Consider the following 19,668-nt stretch of genomic DNA (forward strand, 5'->3'; position numbering starts at 1 on the left):
CCAGTCAAAAGGGGAGTGTCCTGGTAGATATTTCTTGAAAATAGAACATGCACAACAAAAAGAATGAGGGACGAATGGACGGAAACTGGAGTCAACATCTGTGACCGAACTTTAAGAAACTGTCTAAAGGAAATGGGATTTACAGTGGGGCAAAGTATTTAGTCAGCCACCAATTGTGTAAGTTCTCCCACTTAAAAAGATGAGAGAGGTCTGTAATTTTCATCATAGGTCTACCGCACCTACGTGAGACAAAATGAGAAAGAAAAAAAAAGTCCAGAAAATCCCATTGTCTGATTTTTAAATCATTTATTACCAAATTATGGTGGAAAATAAGTATTTGGTCACCTACAAACAAGCAAGATTTCTGGCTCTCACAGACCTGTAATCTCTTTTTTAAGAGGCTCCTCTGTCCTCCACTCGTTACCTGTATTAATGGCACCTGTTTGAACTCGTTAACACGGCATGGTGGCCGATTGGTTAGAGCGTCAGCCTCACAGTTCTGAGGACCGGGGGTCAATGCCCGGCCCCGCCTGTGTGGAGTTTGCATGTTCTCCCCGTGCCAGCGTGGGTTTTCTCTGGGCACTCCGGTTTCCTCCCACATCCCAAAAACATGCATGAATTGGGAGACTCTAAATTGCCCGTAGGTATGAATGTGAGTGCGAATGAATGGTTGTTTGTTTGTATGTGCCCTGTGATTGGCTGGCAACCAGTTCAGGGTGTACCCCGCCTCCTGCCCGATGATAGCTGGGATAGGCTCCAGCACGCCTGCGACCCAAGTGAGGAGAAGCGGCTCAGAAAATGGATTGATGGATGGATGAACTCGTTAACAGTATAAGAGACACCTGTCCACAACCTCAAACAGTCACACTCCAATCTCCACTATGGCCAAGACCAAAGAGCTGTCAAAGGACATCAGATAAAAAATTTAGACCTGCACCAGGCTGGGAAGACTGAATCTGCAATAGGTAAGCAGCTTGGTGTGAAGAAATCAACTGTGGGAGCAATTATTAGAAAATGGAAGACATACAAGATCACTGACAATCTCCCTCGATCTGGGGCTCCACGCAAGATCTCACCCCATGGGGTCTATAAGATCACAAGAACGGTGATCAAAAATCCCAAAGCAATAAAGTAACATACTACGCCGTCAGGGACTCAAATCGTGCAGTGCAAGATGTGTCCCCTTGCTTAAGCCAGTATATGTCCAGGCCCGTCTGAAGTTTGCTTGAGAGCATTTGGATGATCCAGAAGAGGATTGGGAGAACGTCATATCGTCAGATGAAACCAAAATTTAACTTTTTGGAAAAACTCAACTTGTCATGTTTGGAGGAGAAAGAATGCTGTGTTGCATCCAAAGAACACCATACCTACTGTGAAACATGGGGATGGAAACATCATGCTTTGGGGCTGCTTTTCTGCAAAGGGACCAGGATGACTGCTCCGTGTAAAGGAAAGAATGAATGGGGGCCATTTATCGTGAGATTTTGAGTGAAAACCTCCTTCCATGAGCAAGGGCATTGAAGATTAAACGTGGTTGGGTCTTTCAGCATGACAATGATCCCAAACACACCGCCCGGACAATGAAGGAGTGGCTTCGTAAAAAGCATTTCAAGGTCCTGGAGTGGCCTAGCCAGTCTCCAGATCTCAATCCCATAGAAAATCTTTGGAGGGAGTTGAAAGTCTGTTTTGCCCAGAGGCAGCCCCAAAACATCACTGCTCTCGAGGAGATCTGCATGGAGGAATGGGCCAAAATACCAGCAACAGTATGTGAAAACTTTGACCTCTGTCATTGGCAGCAAAGGGTATATAACAAAGTATTGAGACGAACTTTTGTTATTGACCAAATATTTTCCACCATAATTTGCTAATAAATTGTTTCATAATGAGACAATGTGATTTTCTGGAATTTTTTTTTCTGATTTTGTCTCTCACAGGTGAGGTATACCTAAGCTGAAAATTACGGGAGGAGACCCCGGGGACGACCCAGGACACGCTGGAGAGACTACATCCTTCGGCTAGCCTGGGAACGCCTTGGGATCCCCCCGGAAGAGATGGATGAAGTGGCTGGGGAGAGGGAAGTCTGGGCGTCCCTGCTAAAGCTACTGCCCCCACGACCCGACCTCGGATAAGCGGTAGAAAATGGATGGATGGATGGATGGAAAATTACAGGCCTCTCTCATCTTTTTAAGTGGCAGAACTTGCCCAAATGGTGGCTGACTAAATGCTTTTTTGCTCCAAGGTACATACAGAAAAGCCAAACGAAAGCCGTCTTAACACCTAAACAGAAACACACAAGGCTACAGTGGGCTGTGGATGACTGGATGAAAGTAACATTCAGTGATGAATCGCTAATATGCATGAGGCAAGGTGATGATGCTGGAACTTTTGTTTGGTGCCATTCCAATGAGATTTATGAAGATGCCTGGCTAAAGAAAATATGCAAATTTCCACAGTCATTGATGATATGGGGCAGCATGTTAGGAAAGGTACAGGGAAGATGCCAGTCATTACATCCTCAATAAATGCACAAGTTTACATAGAGATTTTGGACACTTTTCTGGTCCCATCGGTTGTAAGGATGTTTGGCGATTACATCATTTTTCAAGATGCATCTTGGCATAGAGCAAAAACCGTAAACACCTTCCTTTAAGAAAGACATGTAATGTCAATATGCAAATAGTCCGGATCAAACCAATCGGAAATCTGTGGTGGAAATGAAAGATGGGTCAATGACAAGGCTCCATCCTGCAAAGCTGAGCTGGTAACAGTAATCAGAGGAAGTTGAGCCATATTGATGAAGAATACTTTTTGTCACTGGTAAAGTCCATGCCTCAGAGACTGCATGCTGTCAAAAAAGCCAGAGGTGGTGCAACAAATTACTCATGGTGTAGTGTTGTAGTGTATTTACTGACTCTATTGGTCAGGGCCCGTGACACTAGTGAGGAGAAGCGGCTCAGAAAATGGATGGATGGATATTGAGCGGGCCGGTCTGAGAACCAAACGACACAAGTTTATAGTTCTTTTTTCCCTCAATATGTTGCTGAATGGGTCACTTATTTTCCTCAAAATACTGGCATTTCATTTCCCCCATGTTTTATTTTTTTTTAAATTTAAACCTGTCCTGTTCAGCTGCATGGCCTTGTAGAACGGTGGATCTTTATGCCTTTTCGCTAGAACAGTTTTGCTGTGCAACAGCGGAGTTTGAAATACGCCCTCTGTTTATTTTTAACTTTTTTAATTATTATGATCTTCTTTTTTTACCTTTCGACTTGTCCCATTAGGGGTCGCCACAGCGTGTCATCCTTTTCCATGTAAGCCTAGCTCCTCCACCTTCCTCTCTCACACCAACTGTCCTCATGTCTTCCCTCACTACATCCATCAACCTTCTCTTCGGTCTTCCTCTACCTCTCTTGCCTGGCAGCTCAATCCTCATCACCCTTCTACCAGTATACTCACTATCTGTCCTCTGGACATGTCCAAACCATCGAAGTCTGCTCTCTCTAATTTTGTCTCCAAAACATCTAACCTTGGCTGTCTCTCTGATGAGGTCATTTCTAATCTATCCAACCTGTTCACTCCTAGAGAGAACCTCAACATCTTAATTTCCACCACCTCCAGCTCTGCTTCCTGTTGTCTCTTCAGTGCCACTGTCTCAAATCCGTACATCATGGCTGGGCTCATCACTGTTTTATAAACTTTGCCCTTCATCCTAGCAAAGACTCTTCTGTCACACAACACACGTGACATCTTCCACCACCCGTTCCAATCTGCTTGGACCCGTTTCTTCACTTCCTTACCACACTAACCATTGCTCTGGACTGTTGACCCCAAGTCCTCCACCCTTGCTATCTCTTCTCCCTTCCCTTAAATATTACCTCAAAGTGCCACCTTGCGGTACAATCTATTAGTTTTTGGAAAGGTTAGACTCAACGTACAGTTTACTTTTGAACATAAAAAAAACATTGCGTTTTGAACAGTTTCATCTTTATAATTGTTTGACTCACTTATGGAACATTAATGCCATCATTTAACTCGGTTTTATATGATAATATCCACATGATTGATGTATAGCCTCTGGACATCTTTTAGCTTTGTGTTGTTCTGTTGGCAGTTTGATTTTACAGAGAAAGTGCTTAATTTAATTTGCTTTGATTGAGTATGAAGTTTTATAGAAGGCAGTGTAAAATGTTACAGTAAGTGCATTGTGCAAAAGTTACTGAATTTCAATCTTGTGCATGTCGTCTTTTATAATATTGTCTCCTCAACTTTAGTAGTGCTAAAAAAAATTAACACTATCAGGTTGGAAAATATGAAAAGGGTTAACAGTTGAGACATTTTCTCAAAATTAAGTAATCAAAATGTACCAGTTATATTAATTTGAGAAAGTAATTGAAATAGTTACACTACCATCGATCATTTTACACGTGACTATGTAAGTTCACATGTCATGGAAACAATAAGTCCCAACCCTGGAACAATGAGTACCAACAACTTATTATCACGGAATACAGATACAGTAATCCTGCGCTATGTTGCGATTCTTGCTTCACGGTTCAACTATATTGCAGATTTTTATTACAGTTGTTTCTCTTAGTCTAATATTTTATCCTCTTTGTACAATATTTTTGTGTTACCCATTGCTCTCTCTATCAATATATTATATTTCTTTAGGACTGCCACGATAGCAAATCTTTTTAGGACAATGTATTTTCCTCAAAACTTTCACGATAAACAATAGTATCGTTATGTTTTTTTATGCCACATATATAATGATACTACAGCATAATGAAGACTTTTACACATCTTACAAATTCTCCCCTGGCAATCAAACATATCAGCACAACTGTGTAAGGCTCTCTGATGATGATGATCCATTTTACTCTTCTCCCTCTCTGGGCACATTTGCGACGTCTTTCACCGACTTGACTCAAAGTTTTGCCACTTACGGATCATCATTTGGGCCATTTGTCACACATTGACTATACTGAGCAAAAAGCACACTGTATGTACTGTTATGGTTGCGTTATACTCTCCTTGTCATAGTAAAAACATTTTAAAAAGTAAAAAAAAAAAGCCACATTCGCCGGTACTCATAATTAAAAGAGACACTTCGCAGCCTGTAGTGCTAACATTATGTTAGGAAAGTAGACCCACTTTAAGCTCACTGATTTGCGCTTCACCTTCGTCTCTCGGGTAACGCGACGTGGCGGATAGAAAGGTCCGTGTTACAACTAACAGGTGCTCACCTTGCATTTCACTATGAAATGCAACGAAACTTTTGCCATTTGTCTTTTTTTCTCTCTCTCTTCTCAATTTGGCATCGCATTCTGCAACCGCTGTCTTGGCGCTTCTGAGTTTAACGCTTCACTTCCACGTCCACGCATTGGTGACGTAAGCGTGTTGTGTCATATATGCCAATGCCGTCTTTAGTCTTCGCGACTGTCTCTATGGTAAACCTGATTTGCAGTTTTGCTTTTCAATGTGTTTTCTGGTGTACAAAATGTCCTCCACACAAGCAGTTTTCAAATCTTGAAGGTTCTGTAGGGTTCTTTTATGGACCTCAAGTTTCAGTTCTTTCAATAGATTTTTGATTCAAGTCGGGTGACTGGGCCATGCTAGCTGCTTTATTTTTTTTCCCTCTGAAACCAATTGAGAGTTTCCTTGGCAGTATGTTTTGGATCATTATCCTGCTGAAATGTCCACCCTCATTTCATTTTCATCATCCTCGTAGATGGAAGCAGATTTTTGTCAATAACATCTCGGTACATTCATCCTTCTTTCTATTGTGAAGTTTACTTGTAACATTTCCTGAAAAGCACACCCACACCATCATGTTCCCACCTCCGAACTTCACTGTTGGTATGGTGCTTTTTAGGGTGATGTGCAGTGCCATTTCTCCACAAAATATGGTGTGCATTATAGCAATTCAATTGTGCTCTCATCCGACCAGACTAACTTCTCCCAGTATTTAAGACTTGCTAAACATCAGGGAGTCTACCCCGGACTTTTTTTCACCAACTTTCGCAAATCCGCTCAGTCCCCCCCCCCTGTTATTCACCGGGGGGCGGCTGTGGTCTAAGGCGCATGGAGACGTTGGCGACGAAGGGGGAAGAACGCTGGCATCCAAGTTAAGCTCCGCAAGAGAGGATACAGATTGCCATTCCCGTCGATCCACCTTGCGAATCTACGCTCTCTACCCAACAAAATGGACGAGTTTCATCCTCTGACAAAGACCAGTAGAGACTTCGGACGTTCCACTGCCCTGTGCTTTACAGAGACTTGGCATTGTGAGGGTGTCCCCGATGGCGCCGTAATGCTTCCGGGCTTCGATCTTCACCGGGCAAACTGCATCATGGAGTTATTGGGGAAAACAAAAGGCTGGTGGATATGCTTCTAGATCAACGAAAAATGGTGTACTGACGTCACGGAGCTCAGCACACACTGCAGCCCGGATTTAGAGCCGGTGTTTTTGAACTGTAAGCCATTCTTACTCACCTCGTGAGTTCGCATCTTTCATTCTCGCCAGTGTTTACATTCCACCTCAAGCTAACGCTCACTGAACAAGTAAACGAAACTGAAAAAAAAAAAAAACCCAGACTCACCCCTCATTAGTCTTGGGGACTTTAACAAAGTGGAACTCAACCACAAACTCCCTAAATACAAGCAGCACATCGACTGTCCTACCAGGGAAAATAACAATTTAGACCACTGCTATAGAATGCTCAATAACGCATACCGTGCTATACCTTGTGCAGCTCTGAGCCCGTCTGATCACTGCTTAATTCACTTAATACCAACATACAGGAAAGAACTTAAATGTGCAACAGTGAAAAAGTGGACCAACGAAGCAAACTGTCTAGACTGCACAGACTGGAGTGTCTTTGAAAATACAGCTGGCAGCCTGGATGAATATATGGACACTGTCGCATCCTATATCAGTTTCTGTGAAAAGGTGTGTGTACCAACAAAGTCATTTTGCATGTTCAATAACAGCAAACTGTGGTTCACTGCCAAACTTAAGCAACTTCGCCAGGCTAAAGAGGGTGCATATCGAAGAGGGGATAGGGTCCTGTATAATCATGCTAGAAACCAGAAATTAACATTGCAAAGAGAAACTATGCAGTAAAGTTAGAAAAACAGTTTTCCGCTAATGACTCTAAATCAGTTTGGAATGGATTACAATGGCTAAGCAATTACAAGCGACGATCCCCCCAAGCTGAGAACAATAAAAGACTAGCCATCGACTTTAACACCTTCTACTGCAGATTTGAAAAGGACGCTTTCACATCCCACACCCACCCAGCCGCACCACCGACCACCATCACACCTCTGATTTCTACGTTGACCATCCACGAACAGGATGTGAGATGCATCTTCATACAACAGAAGAACAACAAAGCGGCAGGCCCAGACCTTGTCCTCAAAGTCTGCGCGGACCAGCTCGCTCCAGTCTTCACACAGATCTTCAATAGATCTCTGGAACTGTGTGAAGTACCATCCTGTTTCAAACGCTCCACCATCATCCCAGTCCCCAAGAAACCTGTAATCTCAGGTCTGAATGACTACAGGCCTGTCGCCCTGACATCTGTGGTCATGAAGTCCTTTGAACACCTCATGCTGGACAACCTCAAGAGCGTCACAGGTCCCCTGCTAGACCCGCTGCAGTTTGCCTACCGAGCAAACAGGTCTGTGGATGATGCAGTCAACATGGAACTGCACTTCATCCTAGAACACCTCGATGGCATGGGAACCTACGAGAGGATGTATGAGACATATGTGTGTGTATATACGTGTACATACAGTGGGTACGGAAAACAGGCCACCTGCTTAGAAACAATAAATGAATACAGGCTATATAAGTAATTTACCGTAACATACAGTGGGTACGGAAAGTATTCAGACCCCCTTATATTTGTCACTCTTTTTTATATTGCAGCCATTTGCTAAAATCATTTAAGTAATTTTTTTTCCACATTAATGTACACACAGCACCCCATATCGACAGAAAAAAAACAGAACTGTTGAAATTTTTGCAGATTTATTAAAAAAGACAAACTGAAATATCACAGTATTCAGACCCTTTGCTCAGTATTTAGTCGAAGCACCCTTTTGAGCTAATACAGCCATGAGTCTTTTTGGGAATGATGCAACAAGTTTTCGCACCTGGATTTGGGGATCATCTGCCATTCCTCCTTGCAGATCCTCTCCAGTTCTGTCGGATTAGATGGTGGACAGCCATTTTCAGGTCTCGCCAGAGATGCTCAATTGGGTTTGTCAGGGCTCTGGCTGGGCGAGTCAAAAACAGTCACGGAGTTGTTCTGAAGCCACTCCTTTGGTATTTTAGCTGTGTGCTAAGGGTCATTGTCTTTTTTTAAGGTGAACCTTCGGCCCAGTCTGAGGTTCTGAGCACTCTGGAGAAGGTTTTCGTCCAGGATATCCCTGTACTTGGCCGCATTCATCTTTTCTTAGATTGCAACCTGTCTCCCTGTCCCTGCAAAGCACACCCACAGCATGATGCTGCCACCACCTTGCTTCACTGTTGGGACTCTATTGGACAAGTGATGAGCAGTGCCTGGTTTTCTCCCCACATGCCACTTAGAATTAAGGCCAACAATTTCTATCTTGGTCTCATCAGACCAGAGAATCTTATTTCCCACCATCTTGGAGTCCTTCAGGTGTTTTTTAGCAAACTCCATGCGGGCTTTCATGTGTTTTCCACTGAGGAGAGGCTTCCGTTGGGCCACTATGCCATAAATCCCTGACTGGCGGAGGGCGGCAGTGACGGCTGACTTTCTAGAACTTTCTCCCATCTCACGACTGCATCTCTGGGAGTCACGCACGGTGATCTATGGGTTCATAGAAATATGAACCCATCCAAATATTTACTTGAGTAAGAGTAAGAAAGTACTCAATGAAAAAACTACTCAAGTAAAGAGTAACTTGTGAGTAACTTCTGATTTTATTATTATTATTTTTTAATCAGAGCATGATCATCAAATAAAATGAAATAAAAAACTAATATATGGGAGTCGACACACACCTGCCACCATTTCAATTCTTAACTGCCCAAAAACCAACAACACATACATTGGGCCCTACAGAAACGCTATTTGGTTTAATCGCTTAAATGACTTCATGAAGGAGCTGTTTGCTGAACAGACTGAGTGATTGTGTGTGCGTGTGTGACACCATCGGGATAGTGCTAATGTTGCCATATCCACTGTCAAAATAACAAAAGAAACGTCTGCAACATACCGCAAGGTGTTTTCTCAAGTTAAACGTGGGCTGAAAAATCCAAGTTTGGGCAGTCACAATTTAAGAGCTGCATGATAAAGCTGTTGTTTTTTGGAGTCTGTAAAATAAACAGTCGCTCGTGTTGTTACGTTCGCGTACGTTTCGTTCAGAAGAACAAATCTTTTTAGTGAACGAACTGAACCGAATCGGTTTATGAAATGATTCTTTCCTTTAGCTTGGCCGCCGTGAGGCGAGCGAGTCGGCTGGGAGAGGAAACGGAACTGTTAAAGCGTTGTGTCGCTCACTTCTGAATCTTCGGCGAATGACCAATGAGCAGCCAGCGTGCAGTCGGGGGCGGGACTTCATTAAACGTACTGCCATGTGATTTGCAATTCACCAGCATTGTCACTCACTTCGGAGAATGACCAATGAGCAGCCAGCGTCCGGCAGCGCCGAGCAGGCGGGGAGGGACGTAAGTGAACTGAGTGATTCGTTCAGTGAACTGGTTTACTGAGGAACTGAAGAACTGAAGAGTGATTAGTTCAGGGTAGGGACTTAAGTGAACTGAGTGATTCGTTCAGTGAACTGGTGTACTGAGGAACTGAAGAGTGATTAGTTCGTTGAACTTCTTCATTTGTGAGCCGCGAAGGAGAGATGTACGAGTAGGATGAGTGATTCCTTTGCACAAGGAACGACGTACTACGCAGTGAACGTACTCGAGTGATTTTAACCGCAAGTCCTGACGTCCTCGCGGGGATAGCTTTCACTAGCAGCCGTTTCTTCAAGCTAACGGCTAATGTTTTGTCAGTCAAGCACATGAAAACAAGCACACATTTAAAATAAATGTAAATTAACAAGAAATATATATACGTACAGATAAGTATCATTCCCTCCGTGTGTCTAATGTGATTATTAAAGCTTTTTATTTCATAATAATAATAATAATAATACATGAAACTTATATAGCGCTTTTCACTCAAAGACGCGTTCCACTAATCAGATGACAACAACAGTACGGTGAGTGAGCAGAAAGCCCGGCTGGCGGGGGCTGGTGTCAGCGATGCTGTCCACCGCGGTGGAATGCAGAAAAGTCACGCCGGCCGGCGAGAGCCGAGCTGGACGTCAGAGGACACCGAAGGATGGTCGGTCGCTGAGCCTGCTGCACGCATGTTCACGACTCACAACCGAAGTCGGGTGTTCAACAGCTTGCTGAGAGCGCAAGAAAGATTTTTTTTATGAAATAATCTCCCCGCCTTTGCTAGTTTACAATACATGACAACAACATAGTCCTTCGGTGAACGTGTTGAGTGACCGTGAACCTAAGGGATGGATCAGTAACTGAATGAGGAAGCACTTGAATGATTTTGTGAAAAAGAACTGAACGATTTGGCGAAACGAATCTTTTTAATGAACTGATTCACATGAGTCAGTAAACTCAAAAGAACTGCCGTGCCCATCAAAAAACAGCCGCGCGACTGTTTCCCCCCCAAAAATTAGTCATTTTGATTGGCTCACGAAGGCTGTGTGTGCGGTCATCTGATTGGTGAAAAATTAGTAATTTTGATTGACTCGTAAAGGCTAGGCGGCACGGTGCACGACTGGTTAGAGCATCTGCCTCACAGTTCTGAGGACCGTCGTTCAATCCCCGGCCCCGCCTGTGTGGAGTTTGCATGTTCTCCCCGTGCTTGCGTGAGTTTTCCGGGCACTCCGGTTTCCTCCCACAAAAACATGCATGGTAGGTTAATTGAAGACTCTAAATTGCCTGTAGGTGTGAATGTGAGTGCGAATGGTTGTTTGTTTGTATGTGCCTTGCGATTGGCTGGCAACCAGTTCAGGGTGTACCCCGCCTCCTGCCCGATGATAGCTGGGATAGGCTCCAGCACGCCCGCAACCCTAGTGAGGAGAAGCGGCTCATAAAATGGATGGATGGATGGCTCGTGAAAGGCTACTTGTCCGGTCATGTGACTGCCTTGTGTCGTCTGATTGGTGAATTGGAGTCAAATGACAGTGATCCCGTTTGATTGGCGCAACGGGCCCGCTATGTGGAAGTCGAAGATGGAGTCTAAAAACAGACACACACACGCAAGAATGAATAAATAAAAGGAGCGAATGGCATGTCGATCATTGTAAGGGAGTAAAAGTATCTATCCTTCTTCAAATAAATACTCAAGTAAAAGTAAAAAGTATGGTCATTTAAAGTACTCTGACAAGTACAGTTTATGGAAAATGTTACTTGAGTAAAATGTCGCATGTTACTACCCACCTCAGCATATATTCAGTGCACCATCAACACTGTGTATAGTGGGGATGGGGCGCTGCTGACCTCGACTCGGGACGTTGTGAGCTGGTGGGGAGAATACTTCGAAGACCTCCTCAATTCCACCGACACGCCTTCCCATGAGCGAGCAGAGTCTGGGTTCTCTGAGGCGGGGTCTCCTATCTCTGGGGTTGAGGTCACCGAGGTGGTTAAAAAGCTTCTCGGTGGCAGGGCCCCGGGGGTGGATGAGATTCGCCCGCAGTTCCTCAAGGGTCTGGATGTTGTCGGGCTGTCCTGGTTGACACGCCTCTGCAACATCGCGTGGACATCGGGGACAGTGCGTCTGGATTGGCAGACTGGGGTGGTGGTCCCCCTTTTTAAGAAGGGGGACCGGAGGGTGTGTTCCATCTACGGGGGGATCACACTCCTCAGCCTCCCTGGTAAGGTCTATTCAGGGGTGCTGGAGAGGAGGGTTCGTCGGGAAGCTGAATCCCAGATTCAGGAGGAGCAGTGTGGTTTTCGTCCTGGCCGTGGAACAGTGGACCAGCTCTACACCCTTGGCAGGGTCCTCGAGGGTTCATGGGAGTTCGCCCAACCAGTCGACATGTGTTTTGTGGACTTGGAGAAGGCGTTCGAGCGTGTCCCTCGGGGGATCCTGTGGCGGGTGCTTCGGGAGTATGGGGTACCGAACCCCCTGACACAGGCTGTCCGGCTGTACGACAGGAGTCAGAGTTTGGTCCGCATATCCGGCAATAAGTCGGACTCGTTTCCGGTGAGGGTTGGACTCCGCCAAGGCTGCCCTTTGTCACCAATTCTGTTCATAAATTTTATGGACAGAATTTCTAGGCGCAGCCGAGGCGCAGAGGGGGTACGGTTTGGTGGCCTCAGTATTGCATCTCTGCTTTTTGCAGATGATGTGGTTCTGTTGGCTTCATCAAACCTTGACCTCCAACTCTCATTGGAGCAGTTCACAGCCGAGTGTGAAGCGGCTGGGATGAGAATCTGGGATGGGATGAGAATCTACATTCCTACCCTCACCTATGGTCACGAGCTGTGGGTCGTGACCGAAAGAACGAGATCCCGGATACAAGCGGCCGAAATGAGTTTCCTCCGCAGGGTGTCCGGGCTCTCCCTTAGAGATAGGGTGAGAAGCTCGGTCATCCGGGAGGATCTCAGAGTAGAGCCATTGCTCCTTCACATCGAGAGGAGCTAGATGAGGTGGCTGGGGCATCTGATTCGGATGCCTCCCGGACGCCTTCCTGGTGAGGTGTTCCGGGCACATCCCACTGGGAGGAGACCCCGGGGACAACCCAGGACACGCTGGAGAGACTACATCCTTCGGCTGGCCTGGGAACGCCTCGGGATCCCCCCGGAAGAGATGGATGAAGTGGCTGGGGAAAGGGAAGTCTGGGCGTCACTGCTAAAGCTACTGCCCCCGCGACCCGACCTCGGATACGCAGCAGAAGATAGATGGATGGTAAGGGGTATATTATTAATTTCGAAATATGGATTATGACAGATCGGGGAGAGCATACTGGGAGCTAATTGAGATCCTGTAGATTCTAAATTGTGCCACCTAGCTATTAAGGTGGATGCAATTATTGGATTCTTAAAGCATTTATGCCGTTAAAGACTAGTAGAAATAAATGGGAGGTTTGAAAGTTTGATGTTGTTGCAGTCCATTTGTTGCAATTCTAGTATAGAATCCCACTCCTCATTGTTGTGTAACCATTTGATGAGGTATTTTAATTGGTTAGCTCAATAATAGTGTTTAAAGTTGGGAGCATTTAGGCCTCCCTCCTGTTTACTTCTCTGAAGAGTGGATAGACATTATATTTTTCTTATTTTTTTGGAATAAAGATTTATTCCAGCAGAATCTAAGGTTTGAAACCATTTAAATGTGGTCTTAACTGGAATTATTGAAAATAAATAATTTATTTGAGGTAAGGTTTTTCATTTTTATTGTAGCTATTCTTCCCAGTCATGATATAGGCAAGTTACTCCTGCGTCTTAAGTCAGCTGAGATTTTTTTCCAGAAGTGATGTGTAATTTAGATTGGTTAGCTCTGTGAGTTTTGATGAAATATTGATACCTAAATACTTAAATGTTTCCTATAGGAATAGGGTAATCTGGGATTTGATCTGCAGGAGTCCATGAGTTTGCGGTTATTGGGAGTATTGTTGATTTTGTACAGTTAATAGAGTAGTCTGATATTTATGAAAATGTTTTAATGAGATTGAAGACTGCCTGAAGAGAATACTTGGGTTCCTGTAGTAAAGAAGAATATCATCAGCATATAGATTGATTTTGTGTTCTGTCACTAGTGAGCAGATACCTTTAATATTAGCATTCTGACGAATAGCGGCAGCTAGAGGTTGGATAAATATTGCAAATAGCATTGGTGAGAGTGGAAATCCTTGTCTGGTTTTTCTTTGTAATGTAAAACTTTGTGAAGTAATCCTATTTGTGGTGACTGTCGCGAATTGTATAATGTTGCTATCCAATGTATAAATGAATCTCCAAAGCCAAATTTGCGAAGTACTGCAAACAGGAAAACCCGGTTAACTTTATCGAAAGCTTTCTCTGCGTCAAGTGATATGATGATTGCGTTTAGAGTTTTAAATCAACAGACGTCTGACATTATTTGTGGAACTTCTACCTTTAATGAACCCTGTCTTGGTCATAGTGGATTATCGACGGAAGTACCTTTTCAAATCTCGCTGGGAGGGCTTTCGAGATCTTGATATCTACATTAATCTGTGATAAGGGCCGATAATTCGCCGGGAGAGTGGGGTCTTTACCTGAAGCTGTGTTAATATGGCTACTAACTCTACCTTTATCGTATATCTCCTTGACTGTTCTAAAAGGTGCTAGTATTGGCCAAAAATGTTTAATGAATTCAACAGGGATTCCGTCCGGGCCAGGCGCCTGTCCCGATTGGATATTTTTTAATGCGTTATGTAATTCTGTGATGGTTAAAGGAACATCAAGGCTGTCTTTAATTTGTGTATTTAATTGAGGGATGTTTAGATCCTTAATAAAAGTTTCAATTTCTTTTTGATCTGGGTTGTTCGAAGAAGCGTATAAACTGCTATAAAAATTGCAAACAAATTCATTTATTTCTAGCGGTGACTGTGTACAGTTGCCGTTTGAATCTTGAATGCCTGTAATTAATGACTTTTCTTTATTGCGCTGAAGTTGGTTCGCAAGGAATTTTCCCGATTTGTTATTCTACTCAAAGTTAGTGTATCTTAACTGTTGTCGAAAATCAGTTCTTTTTGATAACGTCTAATTGATGTTTTGCCTTTTGAAGTCGGTTTCTAAGCGGATCTGTCGGATTAATTGCATATTCTTCTGTGAGGTGTTTAATTTTTTCCTCAATTCCTTTTTTTCAATTTTTGTTCTTGTTCTTTTCTTATACAAAGAATATGATATGATTCAACCTCACAAAACAGCTTTCCCGGTTTCCCACAACAGAGATGGGGATATGGTTAGGGAGTCGTTGAATTTCACAAACTCATCCCATTCCTTCCTCACGAAAGAATCAAAATCAAAATGCTGAGGCAGTTGTACACAGCGGTCATCGAATCAGTCCTGTGTTCTTCCATCACAGTCTGGTTTGGTGCTGCTACAAAAAAGGACAAACTCCGACTGCAACGGACAATCAAAACTGCTGAAAGGATTGTCGGTACCCACTTACCCACCCTTGAGGACTTGCACGCTGCTAGAACTAAGACAAGAGCATGAAAATCCTCTCTGACCCTCCGCATCCCGATCACCAGCTCTTCGAGCTCCTTCCCTCAGGTAGGCGCTACCGATCAATGCAAACTAGAACTAGCAGACATTCCAACAGCTTCTTCCCTCTTGCAATCACTTCTTAAACAGCTAACCTACAATTCCATTAAAACATGCTGGCAATTGTTTGACTTGAGTTCATTTCACATTTCTGTGGGGCCAATTATATATTACTCGTGCACTCACTGTAGTAGTGTCGCCACGCTGCACTATTTGCATATCTGTTGTTGACCAATACTGGCCACTCATGCCAGAGTAGCATCTGCTCCATTTGCACAATGATTGAGGAGTATCTGCAACATTTGCACAACCAACATTGTACCAGATTATCGCGCTACTCGTCACTTTAAACTGCATATGCTCCTTGAAGTCTCGGCGACCTTTGCACAATGGTCATTGCACCGCACTATTGCAATATTAGTCATTCGAACTGCTGTAAGTGCTAGAGGACTCTGCATCTTTTGCACAATTGTCAAAAAAAATAAATAAATGTACTGGCATTACCAGATAACTATTAACCCCTTATTGCTCAGTGATTGTTTTTTATCAATGTCTTTATGTCTCAAAAGTGTTCTCTGTCAAATGACTGACTGTTGTTGTACTAGGGCGGTTCCAACTACTGGAGACAAATTCCTTGTGTGTTTTCTGGACATACTTGGAAAATAAAGATGATTCTGATTCTGATTCTGCAAAGCCAGGGTACACAAAAGGGCAACGAACAAACACTGAACATAATATGGTGTGCAGTGGTGGTTTGTGGTGCGCAAGATGAGTTTTGAGCGTCTTGTGTGTTTAGTGTGTGTGGAAACAAGCAGAGCAGGAAAGCAGAGAGATAGGAGTATAGATTCATGCTGGTGGCATGCGTGATTCCGTTTTTGTTTATCTAAGCAAAAGTGGAAAGAATAAAACAAAATACAATACACTTTTGACAATTCATAACGACAACAGATCACAAGAAGTACTTATCTAGAAGAGCCAGGGCGTGACGTTGGCATCACGAAACAGTTGGCCGTCGACATATTGCTTGTCGACAACTCACCACGCTCGTTTGCCTTTGTCGCGGTAACCCTTCATCAAAGGGTACACAATTGTACGCCTTCCGTTGATTTCCTTGGGGAACTGGTCGTTCAGTCCAAACGAAGTCCCTTTGAGGTCCCGACCTTTGGATTTTACAAACACTTTTTACTGAAAGTGTTAAAATTTTGCAATGATGGGACGTGGTCGATTTCCTGGACGAGGGCCTCCCAATCGGTGGACACGGTGAAAATTAATCTTGTTGACTGTATCTTCCTCTATTCCCTCTTTCTTGCCACTGCCAATTAGGAAAGCCGTAAAAATGTAGTCCGTTGTCGATTTTTTCCCTTTTACGATCATGTGACGAGCTGCCGCACCATGTAACAGAGTAACGTCTCACCATACTTAAATTCGAATGGCAAAATATGAAGGTAATAAGCAAAACTGCGACCAAGCACGTCTTCAGTTGTAAACAAGAGACCCATACTGCCCGAAATGGTGATGCAACGCGGCATGTCAACACATTTCCAAATCCTTTTTGAGGACAAAGCTGGCAACTTCAGCGTCCCTTTTAAAATCCTTTTCTGTAATGAGCTCCTTCCACCTGGGGCGGTTAGCCCAATGTTTTTCTTCTTTTGAATGTTCTGCTGCTTAAGTTGCTTTTTTCGCTTTCTCATTGATGGTGTTAACTGTCTCCATTGCATATCCATGATCCTCCATTATGCTGCTACAGTAGTGCAGATTTGCCAGGTTATGGTAATAAGCTCATCTTCTCCTCCAGTGTCCCAATCTCTGCACTTAATCACAGGGAACAGTGTTGTTATCCCGCATTTGGTGCTGCTTGTCCCATATGGCGGCTGTCGTTTCGAGATACCAGACTGTCATGGCGCTCCCCTACTGGGTCACCACTCTTTTGTACAGTATATATAAATCAAATTCTTTGCTTATGAGAATGTATCACATTATTAGCAGAGATCATTATACACCAATGGTAACACATATATGAACACAGACATCGCTTTTGGCCAGTAAACAACTGAAAATGTTCTACAGTGTCCCTTTAACAGTCACTCTTTATCGGTAATATTGAACTTTTTGGCTGCAGGTGCTGGAATTTAAAGCAGTACCTCGACAATATCTTATGCCTTGTACATGACCACACCCCGTGTGTCCCGGTTTAACAACACCGTAAACATTTGAGCACAATGGCTAAGCGCCAGGCACGGTGGCCGACTGGTTAGAGCGTCAGCCTCACAGTTCTGAGGTGCGGGGTTCAATCCCCGTCCCCGCCTGTGTGGAGTTTGCATGTTCTCCCCGTGCCTGCGTGGGTTTTCTCCGGGCACTCCGGTTTCCTCCCACATCCCAAAAACATGCATTAATTGGAGACTCTAAATTGCCCGTAGGCATGACTGTGAGTGCGAATGGTTGTTAGTTTCTATGTGCCCTGCGATTGGCTGGCAACCAGTTCAGGGTGTACCCCGCCTCCTGCCCGATGACAGCTGGGATAGGCTCCAGCACGCCCGCGACCCTAGTGAGGAGAAGCGGCTCAGAAAATGGATGGATGGATGGATGGGCTAAGCGCCCAAACTGGAAGTGACATCATGAGACAATGGCAATGTACACAAATGAATTTGACTAATTAACAGTATACTACTTACCCTACTCATCTAAAAATCAATAATGTAATTTGTAGTATTTTTATTATAATATTTCATTTTCATTATTAGACTACTACTGACCCGTAGGGCGGTGCCTGTAGCGCCCTTATTGACCACTGCAACAATCTCTTATGCTCTTCTGAGAACCGGGGGGAAATTATGTGCACCCATGACTATAATAACCTTGCTCAGAACTACTTATGCTAGTGATTTTGTTCTAATATGAAGTATTACTTGTCATTTACCTTTCAAGTTGCGTCTTCTTCTCTGCAATGAGAGCTTGAAGCTGCTGCTGCAGTGTCTCTCTTTGCTTTGCCACCAACTTCAGCAGGTTTCTTGCTCCAATGGCCTAAAATTAGAGATTCCATGACACCAGTGGCACTTGCAGAGTTGATGGCGGTCTACATCAAGAGGAAAAAAAGGCACAACTTTACCTTGAACTTTTCTGTCTCCGTCTCTTTTGACAACTGATCAACAAGCTCAATTAGACATCCAACTTTTTCCTGAAACTGTCCAATTTCTGTAAAAGATGGAATATTAATGTTTTCAGTGGATGGGGGAATTAATCAACATTTGTGTCAAGAACAAAACAGTTCTTACTGTCGACAAATTCTCTGCAGTCATCCTTGAGTTCTGAGGTCTTTTGGCTGACATCTGGTTCTAGTGCTCGTAGTTTGCTGAGTTCGTCAAAAAAAATGCCTCCCTCTTCTATTAAGTCTTGAGCCATAGCAAAGGGGCCTAACATAAACAACACAGTGAAGTAAAATGATATGTGAAATAAGACTGTCCATCAAGTGACGGTGTAAGTTATTGTTGGGGTTTAAACTAGTAATGCACCTAGATTTCAGCCACTGAAATATTTCGGACAAAGATGGCCGAAAAGTATATTTTCAGTTTTGGACAGAATGACTTTCATTACCAATATAAAACAGCTAAAACGGGGTGTTGTTATGACAAGAAACATGACCACCACACAGTCTTGTCCAATATTTTGGAATTAAATCAGGAAACAATCTTGTCTTTTGTCATTTTAATGAAATCTTTGCAAAGAGACAGTCAGAGATGAACCTGCAGTTGCTTTGCGCTTCTCCCCGTCTCTGAACAACACGGAAGCGCAACGCACAGTTAAACTCAAATGGGAGTGAGTCAAGTAAGAAAGGCCTTTTCACACAGTTATCTTGTCCTTGAGAGAAAAGGGAGGCTGGTAGAGCCATTGAGACAGGATGAGGGAAGGCAGGAAAAAAACAATTCAGCGACTAGGTCCATTTGAAAGAGTCACACAAGAACAAAGAACTATTGAAATCATAAAAATAACAGGAACTATGGGATAATATAATAAAAGAATATAGACTATTTTGTCATAACATCCCTATAATCTAAAAAAAATATATTTGCTATTAAAATGCAAAGCCCTATTGCTATAAATATCCAATTGAATTGACTGGGAGGTCACTTTATGACACAACCTACAGTCCAAGTTGGATAATGACAGTAAAAGCATAAAAGTTCAACATCATCATAACCGTAAATCTGACAGGTAAGGCACATGTTCAACAAACTACTGGTAACATGAAAACACATTAACAACAAAGATAAGCATCTTTATTACGCAATGAATTACGGGAATGCACAATCAATATCCCAATTGGAGGCTAAAAAGAGAATCACGCCGTTCTACTTATTTACCATGCAAGGACGGGTTGGGAAGAA

At 43.5% G+C, this 19,668-nt stretch overlaps 1 protein-coding gene across 5 annotated transcripts in view; it reads right to left on the reverse strand.

Moving 5' to 3' along the window:
- Positions 1-19,668, reverse strand: part of LOC133488552 (intraflagellar transport protein 20 homolog) — a 75,036-nt gene that overhangs the window by 18,147 nt on the left and 37,221 nt on the right. For 4 of the 5 annotated variants that reach the window (XR_009791684.1, XM_061796533.1, XM_061796532.1 and 1 more), the window contains 3 exons: positions 18,559-18,696; positions 18,393-18,478; positions 18,204-18,307 (listed from right to left, as the gene is read on the reverse strand). Coding sequence is in view for 3 of the 5 variants with exons in the window: in XM_061796533.1 (XP_061652517.1) it covers positions 18,204-18,307; positions 18,393-18,478; positions 18,559-18,685 (317 nt within the window). In the remaining 2 variants the exon portion in view is untranslated. Of the gene's footprint in view, positions 1-18,203; positions 18,308-18,392; positions 18,479-18,558; positions 18,697-19,026; positions 19,160-19,668 lie in introns of those variants that run through there. The other variant, XR_009791683.1, reaches the window with a different exon arrangement.

Source organism: Phyllopteryx taeniolatus, chromosome 14, assembly GCF_024500385.1.
Source record: "Phyllopteryx taeniolatus isolate TA_2022b chromosome 14, UOR_Ptae_1.2, whole genome shotgun sequence".
Lineage (NCBI taxonomy): Eukaryota > Metazoa > Chordata > Actinopteri > Syngnathiformes > Syngnathidae > Phyllopteryx > Phyllopteryx taeniolatus.